This window comes from Vanessa tameamea, chromosome 13, assembly GCF_037043105.1.
Source record: "Vanessa tameamea isolate UH-Manoa-2023 chromosome 13, ilVanTame1 primary haplotype, whole genome shotgun sequence".
Taxonomy (NCBI): Eukaryota; Metazoa; Arthropoda; class Insecta; order Lepidoptera; family Nymphalidae; genus Vanessa; species Vanessa tameamea.
Window position 1 is genome coordinate 2,601,280 of NC_087321.1, and position 24,741 is coordinate 2,626,020.

General features: G+C 29.3%; 1 protein-coding gene across 1 annotated transcript in view; it reads right to left on the minus strand.

The window, feature by feature from the left end:
• Positions 1-24,487, minus strand: part of LOC113397850 (putative inorganic phosphate cotransporter) — a 56,397-nt gene extending 31,910 nt beyond the window's left edge. The window contains exon 1 of the mRNA XM_026636368.2: positions 24,170-24,487. Coding sequence (XP_026492153.2) covers positions 24,170-24,242 — 73 coding nt within the window. The 5' untranslated portion in view covers positions 24,243-24,487. The remainder of the gene's footprint in view (positions 1-24,169) is intronic.
• Positions 24,488-24,741: the final 254 nt, after the last annotated feature.

Genomic DNA, 24,741 nt, shown 5'->3' on the forward strand with positions numbered 1-24,741 from the left:
TCCTGTTAGAACTAACAAAACCCGCCCACTTATTATCCTTTTTATAGGAAGTGACGTACGTCCTTCTAAAATTTTCCTCGAACGTTTTTTTTTTTTTTAATGAGGCTTAACAACCTAAGGAATAACTTTTATCAGCTGTTCAAATAAACATGAAAGCATTGGTTACAGTTGACTCATCAGTTTAAAAAAATAATAATACGGTTTTAGTTCTGCGAATTAAACATCGACTATTCAACCGATTATTGAACGTGTAATGTATTTGGAATATTTGTTAATTTCCCTGACATAAATCTATCTTGTAAAAGCTTTGTGTTGAAAACTTTGGATTTACTTGGATAATAACCTTTTTTACTATATTTTTTTTACTATTTTATATTACTAATGTTAAGATGATGACTGGATGAGTCAATCATACATAAGTTTACTAACAAAAGAACAAAAGGTATGAAATTAGTTATATTGGTTTGCTGTCTAATTTAATTTAAATTTATGTATTTGTAAGTTAGTATTTAAATAATTATAATATGAAGTAAATGACGTGAGAAGACGTCATGTTCTAGAAAAAAAGTAATACTGACGGTATGCCTAGAGATAAAGATTACTAGAATAAAAATAACACGACGCTGAACCATACTAATATTTAAACTAATATTATAAATGCGAAAGTAGCTCTGTCTGTATGTTTGTTATCCTTTCACTGTCAAACCACTGAAGCGAATTTGATGAAATTTGGTATGAAGCAATACCATAGAGCGTACTTTTTATACCTAAAACCTGACTATCAACCCCTCAAACGCGAGTTAAGTCGCGAGGGAAAACTAGTCTCAGATAAACGGAAAAACAAAATATACCTCGCATAATACAACTAATGAAATCAATTTTAAACATAACAATAATTCAGTTAGGTATTTTTATTAAAATATTTCGTATATAACTAAAAATTGTCTGAAGTCGGATCCAAAAAAAACCAGCAAAAATAATTTACAGTAGTAACATATTATTGCCATCAATTTACTATAATTATCTTCTAACATACGTAAGTGTTTTGGCAAACAATTTATTATTAACAATCAGAATCGTACCAACCTAAAATTCATAAATATAAACCATTCCTAACATGTCATTTGAAGGACAACATAACAACATTATTATGAAATTTAAGTACAGCACTATCGTGACGAACGAAACGTATTATTGTCACGTTATACACACACCTGTTTATATATAACAATATATAATATACCCAACCGATGCCTTACATAGCGGACATTAAAATGAATAGATATGTTCTTGACAGTTTTAATTGTAACGAATGTGTTGAAGTCCTAAGAGCCCCATTCTGTTTCGTCTTAGAAGGATATGTTGATGTGTGCGTGTATGTTTAGAAAATGATTTTTTAAATGGTTCCTTGCCTTCCACAGAGTGTCTGCAAAGTGTGTTATATTGCTCTTAAGCATGTACATAAGAGAATGGGTAACTTATAAACCATCTCCTCGATAGGAGATGCCTTTTACGTAGAAGATTAACATTAGAAAAAAATATATAATTATTTTATTTATGACAAGCACTTCTAACAGAGACGTGAGTCAATAAAATTTGATATCTGCAAGTGTATTTTTCGGATATTATTTATTTACTCAAGCAATAACGCGTACAAAGGCAATATTAGCAAAAATGCTCTCACTAGTGCTATAAAAAAAAAACATTACTTAGTTGCTATCGATTTAATTTTAAATATCGCTACTGCAATGTTATCGCTTATGATCATACTCAATGATTAAAATGAGTTAATGAATTTTGAAAACTGATTAGGTATCTAGGTAAGCTATAAGAAAGCCATACATTTCCAATGCTCCACACGAACTTTGGGGCTAAGATATCATGTCCCTAATGCATGTATTTACAGTAACTCAATTACCCTTCAAACAGGAACACAATTCGTACCTACCCAGACGGGATTGCACGCGACCTTAACACCAAATTTTATTTGTAAATTATTCATATTTTTATTAATATAGCATTTTAAAATGACTTGCGTGAGATTTTAAAAACAAATCGCGTATTTTTCCTACCAGTAGGTAGTAGTACTTAGATAAATATACAAAGTAAGGTATTTTCGTAACAACTAATATATGTATATATAAGTTAAATCAAAAAGATAACTATATATATATAACATAAGTGTACCTACAAATGCTCAGGATGAAAGTTAGAAATACGTCCCGACCCAATAAATTCCACAAATGCAAAACATGATTGTATGTAGTGACGTCATACCACATCCAATTTATGGTCTCGAACAGGTTTTACCGCAGACAGGTAATAAGAAAAAAAGAAACATAATTTCAGTAAAGACTTAAATAAATTTAAAGCAGTATTTTTTTAAAGAAACCCAAACATACACACACATTGATGTCAACTTTCTATAATACAACCGGTGACGCATCTCACATACGCACTTTTTGTTCGACTTTCCTCACAGCGTCCTCACTTTATAACAAAACACCTACTACTCACGTTGCATATGGAGGAGTATGATTCATAAAACCATTGTTTATGAGCTATTACAATGTGTCACTGTGTAATTTTTAATTATTTATTATTTTTTTTTTTTTATTATTTAAAAAGGACATTTATTTACAAATATAAAACTTAATTTATATGTTACTATTACACAACTACCTAGCCGTTCCGGCTTCGCGAGGGGAGCATAAAACGTTTATATTTAAGGACAAACATACGTATACACTATTCCAACCATAAGAGGAGAAAAACCAAATAAACAAAATTTGACAGCTAATCGACGCGATATCATTGATATTCACTATGGATTTGCGCAAAAATTATCGGAATTTTAAGTAAAATTAAAGTGGAAATAAGTAGATAAGTGTATATTAATAGTATAATACATTAATAGTAATAAATTCTCAGTACCTAGTGCACAAAATAGCTGAAATAATATAGAGAAAACCACATGAAATACGTAAGTCTAAGATTCGTATATCTTATTTTCTACTTCCATTTGGAATATATGCTATACGCAGAAAACCCCTTTTAAGTTCCATCACAATGGTATGAACAGTTTACGAACGCAAAGAGGACAAGGTAAATGTCAGACAGATCTGTATTTCTAGACTGCAAAACTTTTAATTGGTCCATCTCGGGATCTCCCACGAGGCGGTTATTCTTGTATTTAATTCATGCCATATATAATGTAGGTATTTAAAATAACATATATTTATAAATGCCAGGACAACGGCTGACATATGTTGGCTTTTATGTATGTTTTAAACAAACTCAAAAACTTGTAGACCTGTCTGTTTATTTATACATACATATAATGTTTTTCAATAAATCAATAATCTTCAGCAATATTTTGCTTCTTACTAATACTTTAAAGGCGATTTTAATTTTGTTTAGATGTTTGTTCTTTAATCATGCCAGAACCATTTTAATGCCAATGCCATGCCATTTTATATTTTTTTATTAATTAACTACGTGTGGTTATAGCCGCGTTAAACGTCATTACCATGTCCCATCGGCGGATCATAATGTTATATATTCCAAAAACATAAATAAAAAAACAGCTATGTAACGTAAATAATTTTAAACGAGTTTATTTAAATCGTACTAGTTTTATAAGTCACTAAAGAATGATTTCACTTGCTATAAGAGGGGATCGTATTATGTAGATAGTTACTGCGGTATAAACCAACGTACAAGATCGTATGACTATCTTATGGATATATTATAATAAACGATAAATATTTAAAAGGGGGAATCCCTACGACACGATTATCATTTTAAATGACCACAGAGCGCATAAATTCCATTTTATGTATTTACTTGTATCTGTTTTATCGGAAAGTGAAATCTCGTTAAACAAGCAGTTTTAAAAGAGAAACAGCGTATCTTTCGTTCTGTGTTTTGTGTGAGAATGCGTATATATGTACATATCATATTACAGTTTGTATGTGTGCGTATAAGAATAAATAAGATATTACTTTAATATTAAAAATATACTTTGGACCTACTCGAAGTGAATTGATCTCGTTAGTTCTACTTAGGCATAAATGCTTGTGAAATCAATGATAAAATTATACAAGTATTAAAATATACAATAAATAACTTAATAAATCGAATAAAAAACCATGTAAATGTCAAATCCTAGTAATAAGAGATGGTCAATTTGTTTAAACATTTTTCCAAACAGAAAAGAAACAAGACAAATACATAAATTTACGGAAACTAATTCTCGATTTCTGGCATAGCGAATTTATTATTTTTAACTCTGAGAATAAATTTAATCGTTTTTTTGTATGATCATATTAAATCAATTAGAATAAAAAAATTTAATTATTCCAAAGTAATTTCACATTTCATTCGATGTCTGTTTCTATAAAAATAAAAACAATTAGGTTTCAAGTTAAAAATAAACATATTTGCATATTATAAACTTTCCGTATAGCTCGTAATCGTTTCAAAAGATTTGTTTATCCTCATTTGTTTTTAACAACTTCTAGAACTCGTTTTTTAACGTCATAAAGTGATATAAATAATAGTTTTTTTTTTTATTACATTATACAGCTGTGCAAAAGGAACCTTCGCCCATAGACACAAACAACGCCACGTTAGATGTTATGGCGCTGGATATCTTTCTCGTGTGTACAATTAAAAAGCAATATATGCTATCTTATCAAATTAGTATATTTTTGTGCCCTGGTTACAAATTGATCAATATATTAAAGTAAGAATAACTTCACTACATATTATAAAATAAAGTCCTCCGGCCGCGTCTGTACGCGATAAACTCAAAAACTATCAAACAGATTTTTATGCAGTTTTTACTAATGGACGGGGGAATTCGCAGCTTTGGCACCAATTGGATATAATATGATGATTATTGTTGAAGTTGTCAGAAAAAAATAAGCCGACCATAGAGATGCACGTACGGTATTCTCAGTGAGAAGTTAACCTTATGTCGCTCGATTTCGTGTGCAAATTATCGGGTTGAATGACCCCAAAATGTAGGGAACAGGTTCTACATAGGTCCTACTGGCTTTCACACTATAATTTTGGCTTGAAAGATTTTAATACATTCGATTAAAAAAATTCACGTTAAGTTTCATTGTATCTGGTTTTACGTCATTTATGTCTGGCAAAATTTGTGCGGAATAATTTTGTGAAAATCTTAATTGACTTAATATTATGATTTCGTGCTCTTTTGTTAAAGAATAATCACTGCAATGAGATCATGCCATTGATATTATAAACACAACAGAAAAAACTTCACGTATCGTGTATTTAAGATATATTTCATTAGTAATCAATTTTATGGCGGACGTCAAAAATCACATGAGTTTTCATCAGTATTTCGAGCTTAGATAATATCAACTTTCTAGCCAAAGATTTAAATTTTTAATTTATACATTTTATCGTTATGATATTTAAAACAAGCTTTTTATATCGCGCAAGAATTAAATGCCAAAACAACAGCGGACATGGACACTTCAGTACTTGTTTTGACATTTTATAAATAGGTAATTAAAGGAACAGTTATGGTCCGAGTAGAATACGTGAATCAGAATTCAAGAAGATGATTTCGAATTCAAATTCACCAAGAACCGCTGAAATTTAATTTACTTAACTTGTGTTTACATATTAATAATCTCGTGCTTAAGGTAAACATCGTGAGAAAACCAGTATAAGTCGGATGAGATTCTACCGCCTGTATCCTTCGACCTTCACCTTGAAAAGGAGAGGAAGATGTATGTAAAGTTGTATGCCCAGCCGTGGGAAATTTACAAGATGTTACCGTTATTATAATCGCAATAATACAACAATTTGCTAAGAATAACTTATAAATAAATAATATAAATAAGTTTAAATAGTTTATAGGTGTTTGTACATGAATAATATTTTACTAAGACTATTATTGCATAAATGTTTGATTATCGCTTATTGCTACAATAACGACACTTAAATATAGATAAAGCAACCTCCGTTTGTTTGTTTTACGTTTAATTCCATGGAAATAAAAAAAAATCAAAGGTTTTCCGTTATTTTTTTTACAGTTATCAATACGGTTTTATGGTAACATAACCTTCGTTACTGTTGACTAAGCTTGTTGTTGATGAATAAATAAAACAAAAAAAAATTAAATATAGACATTCCTAGTATTTTTTTCTATTTGATTTAATTTAATTTGTAAGTAAGCGAAACAAATTGACAAAAGACTGTATAATTTTATTAATTATTCCAATAAGAATAATTATGTACATCGTAGATCCATTTTATGTTTAAATAAAATCAATGAATTACATATCATACATTTCAAATGTTGATATATTTATTTATTAATTTATATTCAATGTAATATTTTATTAATTTATATTTTATATGTAGGTCACAATTTTCTACCAGTGGTAAAATATATTATAATAGGATGCAAAGACATTAATTGTTATTTTGAAAAAATACCAAACGCTTTCCAATGATTAATATATATATTTTTTAACTAATCGTTAATCTCTGTTTACCAATGAGTGTTCAGTCAGTCACAGTCTCAGTCCAAGTTAGCATCGCACTTTCCACAGCAACTTTCAAACAAATTAAAAGAAGAATGAGAACGGTATCCGAGTAACACATTAATTTTCTTTTGTTGTAGTAGTTAAGCTTACTACTGTTGTTAGAGATCCACAACTATTCAGTAAAATATTTGTATTTAAATCCGTCAGGTTACACAATTGCGGTTTGCCGCAACATGCTTGTCGTGATTTGAACTTACAGCCATTAAATCTAAAAATGTTTATATATTTAAAATTAACAAGCAAGCAAGAGCATGCTTGGTATGATGCAGACTTTTAGGCCTGCCAGTCAACCTTTATGCAGCATATATTCAAGCAAATGTTTAAATTTAAAAAATACACTTATAATGATGATAAAGAGCCGAGAAAGTCTAAAAGACAAGCACCACTGAATTTTCATGTGCTTAATTTTCGTTTATAATTCATCTCGTACGCGGCCTGCATGTGCCTAATTTCAATTAAATTCTGACATATGTATTGGAGAAGCGTGGTGGAATACCCTCCAAACCTGTTCCTCAAAAAGGAAGGGTAGGCCTTAGGACAGCAGGGGGACATTTACAGATTGTTACTTAACTTTTTTTTACTCATATTATTAAATATTCAATGAAAAAGGGTAAAAACAAGAAAACAGTGTAAATAACTGCTCTTATTATCTTTACAGAAATATATATACTGACATTTTTGATCCACATTATCGGTTCCATGTAAGCAAACCCTCCTCCTTTTTTATCTCTATATATAACCGCCTTTTTTATGCCTGAGACCTGACAACTAATCCCTAAATCACGATGTGTATCTGTCGAGGTGATCGAAACGAATCGAATCGACTCTATAATAAATAAGTAAATAATAATAGTAACCTAATCTTTTGGACTACTATGGTATCCTAGGTCCTAACAAAAGCTTTACGCTGAAATAAGAATGAGCGAAAACCCAGCTCACTACGGTTTTACAAAGTTACAACGTCCCTAACTTCGTGATTTAGCTCTTATTAAATCGTTCACGAAGCGTTGTAGCAAATGTAGAAAGACCACATAGCGAAATTCGTATCGTGACTATCACGCGAATTATAGGGCTTTGTGACGATGAAAGAAACCCATTCATAGCATAGGCATAAAAATAAATAAATAACTTTTAAAAGGTTACCTACATCATTTCAATATCAATCTAGAACTAGCACATCTAATTGAAGGAAAAAAATGTTACTCTCCCTTGACATGAATCCTTAACTATTTATCACATTATAATAAACTCTAATACACTAATAATAAAGCTTATAATATAAAACAATTTTAATTACACCTTTTTCAATGTCTAAGAAGATATTAGGCGGAAATCCTTACGACAGCGACGAATACTTTTAATTTTTTTTGTAAGTCATATAATATAACAAATGTCAGGCTCGATGCTTATGTTTTTTTTGATGAATCACCACCGTCCAACATTGGAGCTCAAGGAAATATAAAACATCTCTTACACCAACCTTGCGCCTTTTTTTCTCGCTGGTAAAACGCGTTACTCGTTTCCCCCACGTGGAAGTGAGGGGGTATGTGGGACTCGCCGGTGCCCTGGACGCTGAGTGCGCCCCGGTACACCGGAATATCCACTAAAAAACCAGCCTCTCCCTCTCCGTCTTTTCGGCGGGCGCCACAGGATCGCTTTCGCAGGCTACCCGTGATGCCCTGACGGTCGGTCCGCCTGTGCGGGCCTCACGCGCCTTGGGAACCTAACCAACCTTGGAAACTAAGATATTATGTCTCTTGTACATTAAATCACTCACCCTTCAAGCCAGAACACAACAATACTAAGCATTACTGTTTGGCAGTATAATATGCGATTTATGAGTTTGTTTTTTTTTAATCCCGTAATTTGATTTTACTGGTTGACGCTACCCACGAGACGCAATTGCAAAAAACTAGAACGATTTAAATCAAACATGATAAACACGTAATATTATATAGAACGAATTTCATAGGATTTGTCTGTAGGTATTTTAGTTGTAAATAAAAGGTCATATAGATTAAAAGAAGGTCAGATGCGGATGTTATACACTATAACTAGATGTCCGCTTCGCTTGAGGTAAATTCATATTAGAAATTGCTTTTTATTGAGGATAATTAAATAAATATCCTGTGTACAGTAATCTTTAATAAAAAGTTTTGTTATGAAGTGTGTTAAACATAGTTAGTAGAACTAGTTAATGAAACACTGAACGACTTAGTGCATTATGAGATTTTAAATAGATTGTTAGATCTTGGAATGGAAATATTTCATTTTCAATAGAATTATGTCACTGCGAGTCTAGCGCACATAATTCCGCGAAGTCGTAACGATATGTTATAACATTCAATAGTAAGGCTATGCAAGAAAACTAATGAAATACTTGACTTTTTATAAATGCAATTAACACAAGGAGCAGGCATAAATAAGTAACTCTTTCGTGGACCATATTGTATATTTTCATAAGAGGATACCATAAAACGTTTCATTGTAAATGATATGTCAAAATAACGTTAAAGTACTTTCGTCGTCAGTCTATTTCAAGCAGGATTATGTTTGTATTTATTTAATTGTAAATTCGATTATCGAAGAGAAAATGTTTACACATATTTTATCTTTGATAATTGGGTTTACTCGCTGAGTATGATAAGCTCCCATTTCTCAGGTCTTATGTAGATGTATCGGTCCGAACCCTTGGTAGAATTTTGACAATCAATAAGAATATGAAACCTGTGCCCTCACGGCACAAAAAAAAAAAAAATGTGAAACATTTTTATTGACTGACTGACATAATCTTTACAGTTATGATATTAGCAACTATCTTGTTAATTATTTATAGAAACATAAACGAACAAAACGGAATATTGTGTACAATTGTATAGTTTTTATATGTGTATAATTTACTATCGTATAAAGAGGGGGGTCGTCATCTTAGAGTGTTGCCATAAGAATTAATTAATAATTATACTAAGAGCTGTCAAAGTAAAAAATTAGCATATCCAGCTCTATAATAGTTACTAATCCGAAAGAGCTTATCTAAAGACTTACGTTTAACTTACTGGTAGTTAGTTTAGTACCTATCACTCAGTTTATTGAGGAAGGTAAAATGAAACGTTACGATCTTAAGGAGGAGTGGTAACCATAAAATTCAAACAACGCGGCTAACTTTACTGATATAGTATGGTATAATAGGATTATACAGGTTTACTTACTGTACTTGGTTCCTATCGTGTGTATGAATACGGTCATGTATAGGTCAAATTTAACGCGGAACACAGTTCATAAATATTCGAAATTCTACGTCAGATTTGACACATTACCGACAACATGATCTTTGCGGCCTTACAATAAAAAAAATGGTTCTAATTTATAATTAAAATCCTCTAGTTTCCTTAAAAAGCACTCTAAAATTTTATGTCCTATAAATACAGAAAAATTGGTGACTGTAATTACATTTGGAGTCAATTCCATAAAAGTACGTTTTAATAGCTCTGCGTGTACCGCTAGGATAAGGTCATAGGTCATGAGAAACACCTGACTTTCTAAAGTCTAGACCGCTTGTGTGTTGAAACTAAAATTGAAATAACATATAAAAGTAAAAATGAGAAAATCGTAACATGTCAAAAATTTTATAATACTTGCTCTGAGAACCTACATGCAAATGTATATAAATATTACCAAAAACCCATGAATAAATGAAGTTCTTATCTATCAAACCAATATTTTATAATAACAGAAGCTTTAACATTTCTTGTAAAGTATCAACTGTTAACGACCCACTGTAGGGTAAAGGCATCTTCTCTTCTTTGAGGAGAAAGTTTTAGAGGTTACCAACACGCTGCTCTAACGCAGGGTGGTAGAGCACGTGGCAATTCTCGTCCACCACGTTCTAGTTTACTCACGATACTTTCCTTTAACGTCGAGCACAAAATTTATTATAAATACAAATTAAGCACATAAATTCAGTATTGTTGGTTTGAACTTAGAATCATCGATTAAGATTCACGTCTTGTAACCCTTCTGGGCCTTCTTGTTACTTCATATTTTCTTTGAACGATTAATAGTATTTAGAAAAAATATTTATGCGTAACTTATTGGTGTAAGTTTTGATTAACTATGACTTTAATATTGAATATGAAAAATACTGTTTCAATCACTTGAAATGTATTCTTATAAATAATTTGCTGTGAAACTTTTTGTTTTTAATTCAAATATTAAAATAAACATCAGACACAGGGCTTAATAATTGGCACCTGGACGCTATATCAAGATTGAGGTCAAATCCTGTCGAAAAGCAACTTTCAATAAGATTTAATATTATTGTAATAAAAAGTCTGCTGCAAACTTAAATTATTATCGATTTGCGCCTTTTACAAACCAGTTTGAGCGGACATATGCTTACGTGTGAGCGAATAAACGAAAACTTCCACAAACCACAAATGACAGTTTGTGTCATCGTCCTAAATATTGAACATTTGGAAATCACGCGAGCTTAGTTTAACCTTGTGAATAAGGAACATAACATTTTTTTGCTGGTTTTTTTCTCACTCTCGCTCGAATCTCGCTGGAATAACGCCTTACGCATTTCTTTCAAGTGAAGTGTGAAGGGGGTGTTATGTTTTTGTGCCCAGGACGCCTAATGCGCCCTAGTACACTGGAACCCACTTAAAACCCAGCGGTACTCTCTCCGTCTCTTCGGCTGGCGCCACGGGATCGCTTTCGCATACCTACTATCGTGACGGACGTAGTCCACCCTATTTTATGACCACCAAGTTATTCGTATGCATAAACTGTATTTTTTCAACTTTCAGTAAAAACAAAATAATAATTCTAATAAATAAACTCATATATTTTTATTTCGATGCAGCAGGAAATCTGTATGCATAGAATTATGTTTAAACTACAATAATAAAGACATAATTTAGATTAAAGCAAAGAGACAGTTCTTAGATAAATGTTAAGTTAAGCTTATATTCGCTATTTTGCATAAATTTTGAGAAGTGGTCATTCTATAAAAAGAATGATTCGACATATCTGAAGTGCTCTTGACAATTGCAAGTACTCGATATATTATAAACAGCAGCATATCATATTATGGACATTTTAAAATCTTATCTAGATTAAGATGAAGTGTCACAATCATTCACGTGTCTGTGGACTGTCTTCTGTTTTAAGGGTAAGTAATATATATACTTTCAGTTAATTAAAAAAAAAAAACAATTTGATATTTTGTAATGAAGTCAGTAAGTTGTCAGATCGTTGATATTAAGATAAGAAGTCGTTATAAGTTTGTAAATATCCTTCTGCTGCCCAAAGGCCTTCTTTTCCCTTAAGGAGAAGATTTAAATATGGCAGAATGTGACAAATCCTCACGGTAGCTTACGGCCTTGTTACCTTTACATGCGAGTCCGAAATTAATTATCATTAATTATAGTAACGAAACGCTAATAATTTATTAACACAAGTCAAGCACATGAAAACTCAGAGGTACTTGCCCGGGTTTGAACCAGATTAATTTCGGTTACCATTTAGATTACTGATAATAAAAAAAAAAGCGGTAAATAACGGTAGGTATTTTTATATATGAGTAGCTAACAATTATAATTATATTACTTTTAAAATGACAAAGCGAAATCTATTCAACTATATAAATCTGTAGTCTGTCTGTACAGTCAATTTTTATGTCGAATCATAAATATTCGTTTCATGACTGACTGACCATTTACCATTTTTGAAATTTTTGTCTGTCTGTCTGCATGTCCCGCTATAACTCAAGTACGTTTGAACCGATCTTTGTAAAAAAATTGTATGCGGTAAGAATATGTGATTGCGCAAATGATAGACTATATATATAATGCCGCTAAACCTCATGGCAGCTATAGCAAAAATATTAATCATTAATTTTCTATGTTTTCTTAAAAGCATTATTCAACTGGGTAATTTATGTGTGTTTGAGTTTTACGATTCAATTTTAATTTTATGCTAACTAATTTTAAGTAAATTTTAAAACGCCCAGCGAATCGAGTGGCTAACAGCTAGTGAATAATAAAAATGAATGAATTGATTTCATAACATTTTACAAACTCGATAAAAGTCATTCATTTCCCGGTTTCATACAGTATCTTTCAAGGATGTGGCGATTATGTCAGTCAATCGATTGCGAAACGAGATCATATCTTTTAACTATATCGGTGTGACGAGAAATGTCAAGTGCATTTTTAATCGAATTTTCTTAATAAATCACATAATATAAATGGAAAAAAAAACTACGACTAGTCAACATGATTTATCTAGAAGCATTCTAATCATATAAGAATAAATCTACAAATAATTTATTGAACATACGATCGAATGTAGCGAATAAATTTATAATTTATTTAAAATTAAACGAATCAAAAATATAGGTATACAATCGATATTTTTAATCGATAATTTAAAGTATACATATATTATAAGTAGAAAAATAATACCTATTATGTATTACATTTTAAATGAAATAGAACATTATCCGGCTGCATTTCTTTCGCCTGATCTTCTAAATAAGCAACGGCAATGATTCTAGATAAAAAAAAAAGTACTTTACTTACTATTTTCTCCTTTGATATTTGATTCAAAGTTAACATTACAGAATCTATACTATGTTCACAAGTAAAGAACGAATTCCTTACAACAAGTGGCGGAAATTTATGAAAACACGATAATAATTTAAATGGAAAAATATACATTTAATTGACCCCAAATCTGTTGAAGCGAGTTTATTTGTTGAATATAATTATTTATTATAATGGTTAACAGTGTTAAAACAGATAACCGTGAAAAAGACAAGGTTATTATCGATTGTTATTCAGATCTAAGTATAAAAATCAATAAGCATAGATTTATTTTATTAATTTGTGTCCAAAATGAGTTTGATCTTCTATGACTACAATCTGGACAAGATCCAAGGATTTATTCCACTGAGTTCAATGTTTAAATAGTATTATTAATTCATATCGTGCTCGGCGGTTAAGAAAAATCCCGTAAGAAAATCTGCATTAGTGTCTGATGAAATTCTGCCAAATTATTATATCGATTCAATTGTTATTTTTGATAATTCTTATCATTCGGTTGCCTTGAACCTTTATTAAAGGTTATTGATATCAGTTCCCCAATGTTTTAAAAAAAAAAAGTATAAGTAATGATCAAATTACTGCAAACCGTTTTTGTAAAAGAATCGTTTCAATTAAATGTTACATACATATTTATAAATTAAAAACCTTGAAACATTACCTCATAGAGTTTAAAGAATTTTCACTTCAAAAACTACTAGATATTGCAATTTGACACAGGCACGTGCAAAACCTCATTATACAAGAAGTAAATATTATTTACACGTGAACGAGTTCATTGCGCACGCGCAACCGAGAGCATAACATTGCATAATTATGAAAGCAAATGCATCCTATCAACAAAACCATATGACTGGAACCGTTTTGATCAGTTCAGACAGATTATTTGCACTATATAAATCAGTTAACTAAATACATGTTATGTAATATAAAATTGTAATTTATTTACGCTAAATCATCTCTTTGTTTTGTCCCATTTGACTCGTAATATTTTTGATATCCCAGGTAATGTACGGTAGGAAAGTTGCGGTAAAAACTTATTAAAAAAAACACAATCGATTAAAATAAATTTAAAAATAAAGAGTAAAAATATATACATATTCCTATAAATATAATATAGTAACCCCGCAACAGACGGTTACACAGAGTTTATACAGATTCAATAACAATTGAATATGCATTTATAGATCTATCCACTCACTTAGATGTTTGAGTGAGTAAGTTTCGTGCAATAAATATACACGAAGTCTTAGTGCGCTTGATAAATAAAAAAATAAATTATATTTCTTTATTAATTATAACGCCAATAATTTTACGTGGAATGGCCCTTCTTCGTTATTGTATATACTTCACTTTGTTAAATGTTTACCTGGTTTAATGAGTTTTAATTCTTTTCATTTTGATGAAAATTAATTATTTAAACTCCAATGAGTTAAAAAATCATGTATCAATAAAAAAAACTTTTTTTTTTCGTCTCACCTAATTTATTATAATAAAATTAAAAGACGAACTTTCTACTAAATCTAATTACTAAATATATTTTAATATGAGATCTAGAATGTCAAAGTATCAATGTTATCAGAATAATTCAACTGCTATTCAAGTATAACGAATATCTGTTGTGTTGGTCAAGACAATCAAACATTACTTTACGAAAACGTTTAACAACTCTTTTATGAGTTCACAAAATCATAGGAAGTGCGTACACATTTTATTCGGGTTGTATTGACAATGAGGAAATGGAAACGTTTTAGGATTTTATGAGTCAGTGTGATAATTTAATACATAATTAAACTCATAGTCAATTATATATTATGTCAATCCCAAGTTACAACCCAATATATTCGAATGGTTAAAATAAATATACTTCACTGAAATCAATTGTTATTTGCTTAGTCATAATTACTTAAACTTTTAGTAGATATGATTGATTGATTAATAATGGTAATTTTTTTAAATTGTTTTTTTTTTATTTTGCCCTTAGGCAACATCAAGCATGTTACACCATACAGCCACTATCAATTCTTAATTTGGGGTAAATGGGAATTACAATAATGGTTTAACTTACTTATTATATTTTGAATTAAAACTATAATATTTATGGCTAGAGACACGTTACGTAATTATAGCAAAAAGATAAAATTAAGAAGTAAAATCGAATTAGATAATTCTTGAATTTTAAAACTATTCAAATATTTGATATCACAATGGAACGTGGAACTCGTGTAATGATTTTATTGTTAAAATTTGTTTAGGACTGGGTGTGTTTCTATATACATACATGTCAGCTACTATCCTTTGACAAAGCTCAGCCCATTACAAACATACGGACATATGATTCACTGTTTGTACTATGCTTCACGTTTTATAAATTTACACAGTACATAGATTAAATAAAATAAGACAACAAAATTTTTTGCTCGTAATAAACGTTTATGTATGTAATTATTTGCTTTACCGCATAGGTTGAAGTAAATATACCTATTTGATTATTCGTATTTACTCAATAGGCATTCTTACGTGGTATTTACAAAGCACTTTTCTCAAAAGCCTCGAGTTATATTTCCAAAAAAGATTCCAACTCATATATACGTTTTATGTAAACCCTAAATTTACTCGTTCCAACTTCAACCGGGTAGTTCACAATATTTTTTATATTTATGGTCAAACATATAACGAGGTATTCTCGTTGAAGTAACACTCCTTTAAAATCGTTGTAATTTAAAATTCGACGACGACGAATTTTATAGGAATGTGCGTCACCAAATAAAAAAAAATTGTTGATTTAATTATTAAGTTTCACTTTTAGTTTCATTGCCAGGGTTTTATTAACCTTTAAACAAATTAAGCACATGAAAGTAAACGTAACATTTTTCAGGATTTCTACCACGATCTTCGTTAAAATCCATGTCTTAGATCCATAGGACCATCTCGTCTCTTACGTCGTCGAGGCGTTCAGTTATACAAGCAAACTTTCACATTTACAATATAATAAAAATAAAAAAAGTAACCTATTAACGCTATGAACAACAATATACTTAATCATAAACAATATATATATTTTTTATTATTTCCTGTAAAAATCTTGACATCGACTGAAAATTGTTTTAATCTTAAATTCCTATAAAAAAATATTTGTATTATTACAAATACTTGCATTTAAGTATGTGCTTTATTTACTTAAAAAAATAACAATTAACTTGGTTATTAAAAATAATGACCTTAAATAAATATACGTTATATTATTTCCTTAATTATTATTGGTACTAACTAAGAAAGGATTAGAATCATAGGATGTGACCTGACCCACGACCCACTCTACTTTTTTAATTTACTTGTGAAACTTATCAATCCTTGACACGAATTTTCATATATTAAAAATAAACTAATATTTCGTACACCGACGACGTTTCGTAATTATACTATCGATCTAATTGTTAATATCATTGATAAGAGCATTTTGTTATTAGATTTCGTAAGTCGAGCGCACGTGGAGAAGTAAACGATCTTATGGTACGGTGGGCGACAAGTTTTAAACGATACTATTTCGTTATTGCCTAGAAAATAAAGTTCAAATTAGTTTAAATAATATTTTTAGCTGTTTTATTCACGCGCTGGTTGTAATAAAAATTACCCCATTTACTATTATGTTGAAATATGTCTAGAATGAAACTTTACGTAATATATTATTTTATCATTATTTTTCAATATAAAAAAAAAATTTGTAATACTTATTTGATAAAAATACGTGTTGTGGAAGATTTATATCCAACCATGTAGTAATTACAGAGGACTAAGGAGCTATGACAACTTAAAACAGATGCAAATCTATTTCCTCCAATGCCAACATTTTCAGTCTGAAAAAAATAATAGTAGATAATGGTCGACACTTTAATGGCTAAAATAACAAATATAATTCAACTCATTTTTAAAAAGGTAAATATATCCATTAAATGTATTAATACTAATTAAAAAGATATGTATCAATAATAATAGCTGCAAGAGTTATTAGAAAATAAATAAATATCGGCTGTATTTTCGTTTCACGGTTTGCTTGTGTTTAATGTGTTTGTGTTAATGTGGTTGTTCGTATAAAATATGCTAGGTATATTGTAGCGTTACCTTGGCTGAAACCGACTCCAAAAATAACAATAATTGTAAGTATATTATATTATCGTAATAACTTTGTTGACTTTTAAGTAGTCTCCATATTTTTTTAATTACATTTTACATAGGATAAATCTAAAAAATATTTTGATCATTGTTTGTTATTCATAGGTATGTGTTAAGTTAGATTTAAAGTGGGTAGGTACATACTTATATTCTTGTGTGGAAACTTGATTATTAAGTTGTAGAATAATACGCAATATTTTTTTTACTTTTTAGAGCATATTAATTTGTTTCTTTTGAAGTCGGTTTTTTTTGTCAAAATTTTTGTTTATTATTTGATTTTTAGTGAATCTGAAGTACACTTACTATTTTTTCTGATATCTAACATGGGTACACCTACTAAACGTGCTGATCATATGAGACAGCGCCGATTAAATGAAACGAACGAAATCATGGAGAAACGCCTATTTCATCAAAGAAAATCTACCTCGAGGATAATTTCAAAAGAGAATTGCGAAGAGCGAAAAATAGGTTTCAAAAATGCGACTTTACCTAAAAAAAGTTTTGAACAGGGTAAACTTCGAAAAACGTAGTCACCGTTTGAAAAATATTGAAATATTTAGTTTAAGTATTTAAATAACATGTGATTTTAACAATATGAAGTTACATGAAAATAAAAATAAAAATCGTTTTTTTTTGTAGTTGTGTCCAGGAAGCATCAATTGTATAAAATGTATTTCTTGTTAATTGAGTAAACATAATAAGTGAAGCATTTTGACTTTGCCCGCATTTAGACATAGAAGAGGTTTTTGTTCTTTGTGGAACTTCTATATTATGAGGAGGAATTATATATTATCCTGTACGTGAAGACTAGCAAGAAAAAAAATATTTTAAAGAGATTGGTTCTGTTAATAAAGTATATTCATTATTATAATTGTCTTACGAATGTAATATGTAAACACAGTTTTTTAATTTTTTTTTTAATAAACCTGTTTTGTCAAATAAACAAATTCCAAATCTTTAATTTATCTTTTAAATACTTATTTATTACCATTTTATGTATTAAATATATGATGTACAAGTTATGTCAAATTGCAATAAACAAATGCAATTTAAGAAAAACGATCATTTATTGAACTAAACATAGGTGTAATAAGAACTATCAATACACTTAAGAAATCACATTAAAACACCTTATTCCTTTTACTAACTACATCGAATAACATCCATGTTTTCAAAACACGTGTAATGAAAGTGTGAGTTTTGACATTTCTATATAACGAGTTAAAATACGCGGACTAAACAGCACTTGCCAGTCAAGCGGAATACAATTTTTTCAAATTATGTTATGTTTCTAAGCTACTTGATGCTGATATACAAAAAATAAATGCTTAATAATTTTTATTATATGTTACAATTTTAAAAACAAGTTCAGATTTGACTCAACAAAAGATTCGACCGAGTATCATTAATTTGCTCCTCAGAATTGAAGAGTTCGGTTACTTTGTCATACGTCCCATTATCCGAATCTAACCAAACTGACACCAAACTATCCTTGAACTGTATGCTTTCCAATAAAAAAAGAATCATCAAAATTGGTTGACGTGATATTGAGTTATTCGTCGCGCACATACTTAATACAAATTTAAGATTTATATGGTTTTCTTATGGATGCCATCATCAGTACTGGACCAAATTAAAATGGGACCACAAGGGAAGCACTAGCTTTCAAATAAAAAGAAATCATCAAAATCGGTTCACCCAGTCAAAAGTTCTGAGGTAACAAACATAAAAAAAATACAGACGAATTGATAACCTCCTCCTTTTTGAAGTCGGTTAATACAATCATTAGCAACAACTTCCGTCGTCCATTACGTCCGTAGCGAATCGTAAAAACGATAACTATCGATTCACTTTTATCGATTGTTTGTTTCATAAAATATGAAGTAACATCCCTCGTAAGTCATTAAAAATAACACCTGAATCATAACATTTCTGAGAGGCATTATTTATGGTATTTTAAATGGAATGTGACAAATTCGATTTATTATGAAGCCGTTTGTTTTTTTAATCATTAATGTACTTAACAATAATAAAAAACGTGAAGTACCTACATATGTGATATGATTTCTCAATATTAATATCTTTAACCATTCGTTGCTTTAGTGACTGAATATGCTTGTTCAGTTTAATATGTAATACCATTTTTTAACCGTAGCTTCGTTTCCTTGCATTTTCCGAGATAAAAAGTAACGTATGTCAATCGTCAACACACAAATTATATCTATGCAAAAACTCATAAAAAAATGTTGTTCCGTTTCTGTGAAAAAGAAGGACCAACCAACAAACACTATCGTACACATTTACAGGTTTAATAAAATATTAATAGGTTTTTAGTTTTAAAGCTCAGGTTACAAAACAATATAATAATAACTATGAATAACAATATAATAGTTAAATCACAAAAACGAATACAAAATCAAAAGCGAATGTACATTCCCGGTAGTGTTTTTTCGTTTCCTGTTTTGATGATAAGTCCAAAAGTTCTGTTCCTTTAATTTTGATTAATTATTATTGACGTATTAACAAAAAGGGATTTGAAGTCGAAATTATAGAAAAAAAACTATTATTACATTGTACTTATTGGCAGAATTAATCAGCAAAGCTGAAGTTTTATCGCTCAACTAGTTCACGTTTCGAGCTCATGTTTGACGCACTTGCACAAACATTTCAAAATGCGAATGTCTGAGCTAAGCATAAACAAATGAAATTTATCAAGATTAAGTTTTATCGTTCGATCTATAATATTAAAAACTTACAACAAAAAAAAATACATTATAAAAGTAAACTAAAGAAATCCAAGCTTGTTAAAAGTATCCAATAATTTAACCTTGAAGAAAATAAAAAATACAAAGTTATAATCTCAGTTTAGTAAATCAACAATAAAAGAAAAAAAATGTGTCAATTTTTGCCTACAAAAAATATGCTTAGTTCTTAGTGACTTTCTCAACAAAATGTAAATAGAAATTTCCCATAGACGCATACCGTAAGATGTGCTTAGAATTCATAGTATTTTCATTACATTACGTTACGTAGATATCTATTTAACTACGTTGAATACAGCTTACAATAAACGCGAAGGACCGGCAGCATATTATTCTTATTGTCTTCGCCTTTACTATTACTACAAGGCCTGATAATTCATATGACATTCAAATTCTATCACGATATTTCACATTTGACAACATAACTAAATCATTTAAAACAAAAATTTAGAACATTTGATGATTACATTAAGTAGATTAATTACTATTCTAGGAAGTTTAAATTAATTTTATATATAACCCATTACTGTTAATTTTAAGATAATTATTAAAGATAATTTTTTTTTTTACACAATACAGAAAAACATATCTTTTGTAATTTCAGTACCTAGGTACTATTGTGTAAAATTGTGTTTTTATCATTTGACACATAGTGCTATTTACCTTTATATAGTATCGCCGATAAGTAATTTAGCGGAAAAAGAAAACCGCTAGATAAAACAACAATTACAAGCCAACGACATAACTGCAATACAAAATAGACTTTTGTTGCGAAGAAGAAATAATAAAAATACCTATTTTATAACTTGAACTTTAGAATATTTTTTATAACTTTATAAATTTATTAGAATCCTATAAAGTTACTCAACTTTAAGGGCTTCATTAATGTTTTTTTTATACAATGGTCTCTTTAAAAAAGACAATAAAAAAATTATGGCTCGAATATCATAAGTACGCCGTACGCGTGATCTAAAAATCCCGTACCAATCTACACAATTTTTTTAATAAAAAATATAGACTGTATATATTGAAGAAAACGTCAAATAAAAAATTCAAATCTAAAACTATTTTTTTTTATCCGTACACTGTTTTAATATTAGTGTGTCAGTGACGTGCACCAAACAAAATATTTTCATTCGTTCAATCCCTCAATCATACAACAAATTTTAATTGATATCAAAAGAAATATTGCATTACATAGGACAATGTTTCGTTATGGAGTAAATAATATTTATACTAATGTATATAAAGTTATTTGTTTATATTGTCCGATTTGAATGTTTTTGTTAAGAGCTATTGTATAACTGCGTCGCTAAGATTAGGTTTTTCAGAAAACTTTAATATATTTTATGGTCTGCAACTAGTTTCCCAAACTACTAATACAAGGCTAGAAGTGCGAAATTGATAAATAATAAAAATATTTATTTATTATATCCTAGAAATAAAATACTTAAAATAATACACACATTTAAATATTTCATTTTAATCGTCTTTTAATTACCCAAGTTATCCAAAGAATATTTTAAATGGTTATTGTTCTACGTTTAAATAAAATAAAACGTAATTTACTTCGTATACGCGAATCTATCATCTCGTACGTAAAGTATGAGTTACTAAAGGTGTTAAGCAGCATTTATTTGAAAAAAACCTTTGATCATTTTTGCAGGAAGTGACAGTAACTAATACCTACATACAGTTAATAAAAAATACATGTTTTTTTTATTGTCTTCATTATAAAGTTACGCGCAGAAGTTGTAGATAAATAAATATATTCGTTTGTATAATGTATATATCATAAATAAAAAAAGGCTGAAGATACGCTGACCGCATCGTCATTTTATGCCAATATTATGCAGCATAATAATTGAAGTGTATTCGCAGAAAATTTCAAATATTTTGTGAGCACACATCTTGTGTGTCAGTTTATTTCGTACGATTCGTACAATGTTTAAACAGAAAACAAGGACATAAAGCCTCATTTATATAATGTAATATTAATTCAGAGAAAAATACTTATGTATAATATAACGAGGAGAATGAAATTTACACCTTTGATACCAGAGATGTAAAAAAAAATTGGTAAAAAATAACTGTCATTAAGACATTTACAATACAATATCGGTATTATTACTAGTTCGCATGTGACATTGGCCGAAAAAATCTGTGCCGTCTTGGCACAAATAAAAGCCAAAAAAAAAAAAAAAAACAATATTGATAGCTTTATTGATTTTGATATGCTTTGAATGAAGCTATTGACTCATTTATAAATTAATATTACTTTATATAATAACGTAAATTCCCAAAAAATATATTCGAGGATCGAACTAATATAATAAAAATCACTGTATTTTTTCATATAAAAAGCTTTCCGTAATTAGTTATTCACGTAAAGCAAGGATTCTCCAGCGCGCGAATAAAAATTAAATCGACAAATATCTAATTTTGATTTAAAAGAAGTCTTATTCATTTCATATTTACCACATAAGATACTTTGTATTTTAAATTCAACTCGTGCTGGGCGGCGAAGAAAACATCGTGAGGAAAATTTGCCACATGTATCCAATGGAGAAACGAGATGGAATTAACTCCTACATTTCCGCAAAGAGCAGGCTTTAGATAAACAATGGGTTATTTACAGGATGTTTCTTAATTAAGAGAAAAATAAATTTGCGACTCCACTTTTGACCTAAATTAACATTATGGTGGCTTATTATTTAGACTATTTTGTTTTCAGCATTCGAACCTTAATGGGGTTTCAATTTTACGCTACACTAGATCGGACTATATATGTAAACTGTAGTTAAATTACTGTGTTTAAAAATAGTCATTTGCAACTAATTACTAATGCAGAAATTAAGTCTGCGTGAAATGCTGATATGTCATCCGCATTAGCGACTATTGACAAAAAGTAGTTGCGAAATAAGTACATAATTATGTATTACATGACCTACAAATAATACATTTAGAGTTTGTAAAACTCAAGGACAAAATAAAAGATACTTTTTTTAAAAATTATTACTACATTATTGAAAATCTAATAGTATTTTAATGCTGAATAAATAACTATTTTATACAATGTAAATAATAAAATAAAGTTTTATCTTCATTCATTTTATTCTAAATATAAATCTATACATATAATTAAAATATGTATTATTATATAAAATCAGAGTCAAACATGAAAGTTTTCGAAAGTGGAAATAAAAAAATAAAATTAAGTTTAAAAATATGTTTTAATTAAATAAAAAGAGATAAATTATATTTAAATACAAACTTAATTACCGCAAAAAGCCTTTGGTGCTTGATATCAGTCGTTTTAATTTCTTTATCGCGACTATTCGCACTAATATCATAAACGAATAACTGCTTTGAAACTAGAAAGCACATAACAGCACATAGTGCGTTAATTTAATTTATATAGAATTGTTATTTTTTACTTTTTATTATTTTTTTTTATCTTTTACTTTTAAATATACTCATAATTTTTTTGTAACATTAAAGGTTGGTACCTTTAATATTAAAAATATTTATAGAACTACCTACCTGCATTTTAATTAAAATTATTAGATTATTTAGTATTCAGTATTATTATAAAATAATTGTATTTTCATTAAAATTGATTTTTAAAAATTGTAAATTGCGCGAATAATTTAAGATTAATATGTATAATATCAATTCAATAATTAAAATTACATCCCTATAATAAAGGATTATTATTGAAATATAATTATGAAATTTGCAATTCAATCATTAATTTTATTTTATTAATGTTTTGTTTTTTATTAATTTTATTTGTATATTAATCTAAAGAATATGTGATAATAATTTATAGTTTACTCTACTGGAATGTCATTAGTCACGACGAAGTTATCAAAAATAAAAGCCGGTACTTGGATAAAAAAACGTAATGCTCGTTCAATTAGACATATATGCTTCTAATTTAAATGATTATTATTATGTATTTGTTATTATCGACCTCTGGAAATTGTTTTTTATTTCATATTCGATTTAAAAATTTAAAAAATAAATAAAAACTTACGTGGCGTATCCGATATATCATCCATAATCGCGAGCTTGCTCGGCCTTTTATCATCTTCCGGCTTCAAACCCATTTTCACAGTTACAGTTCAAATTAAAAAAAAAAAGTTAAAAAAAGAAACAACGGTCTCTGGTCACAGATATAGTTGCACAGTTTATTTCTGACCTATATTCTTAATGGGTATTTTATTTAACATTTAATTTGAATGAATCGTTATTTTACAGGTAAGTAAGTTCGCGCGTCAGTTTGTCATTCTGACGGCCGGTAGCACGCCGCGTTGTACAACGTAGGAAGGTTGCAGTCGACTGTCACGGCGCAACGCAATAACCTTGTTTTAATACCACGCGACTCACGGGCATGCCTCGATAACTCAGGTGCTAAGATCAGTGAAATTGATATGTAAGAGTGTAGAATCTTATTGACGTGTGATGTGATATATCAAATTTATCAAATTCCATTGAAGTTCCAAATCTCAAACTACTTTTACTGATCCCTTCATTTCCGTAATTAAGTTATTCTGAGACGCTCGGTATTCGTTTATGTTATTGATAAGCTCTTTTCTTTTGATAAGT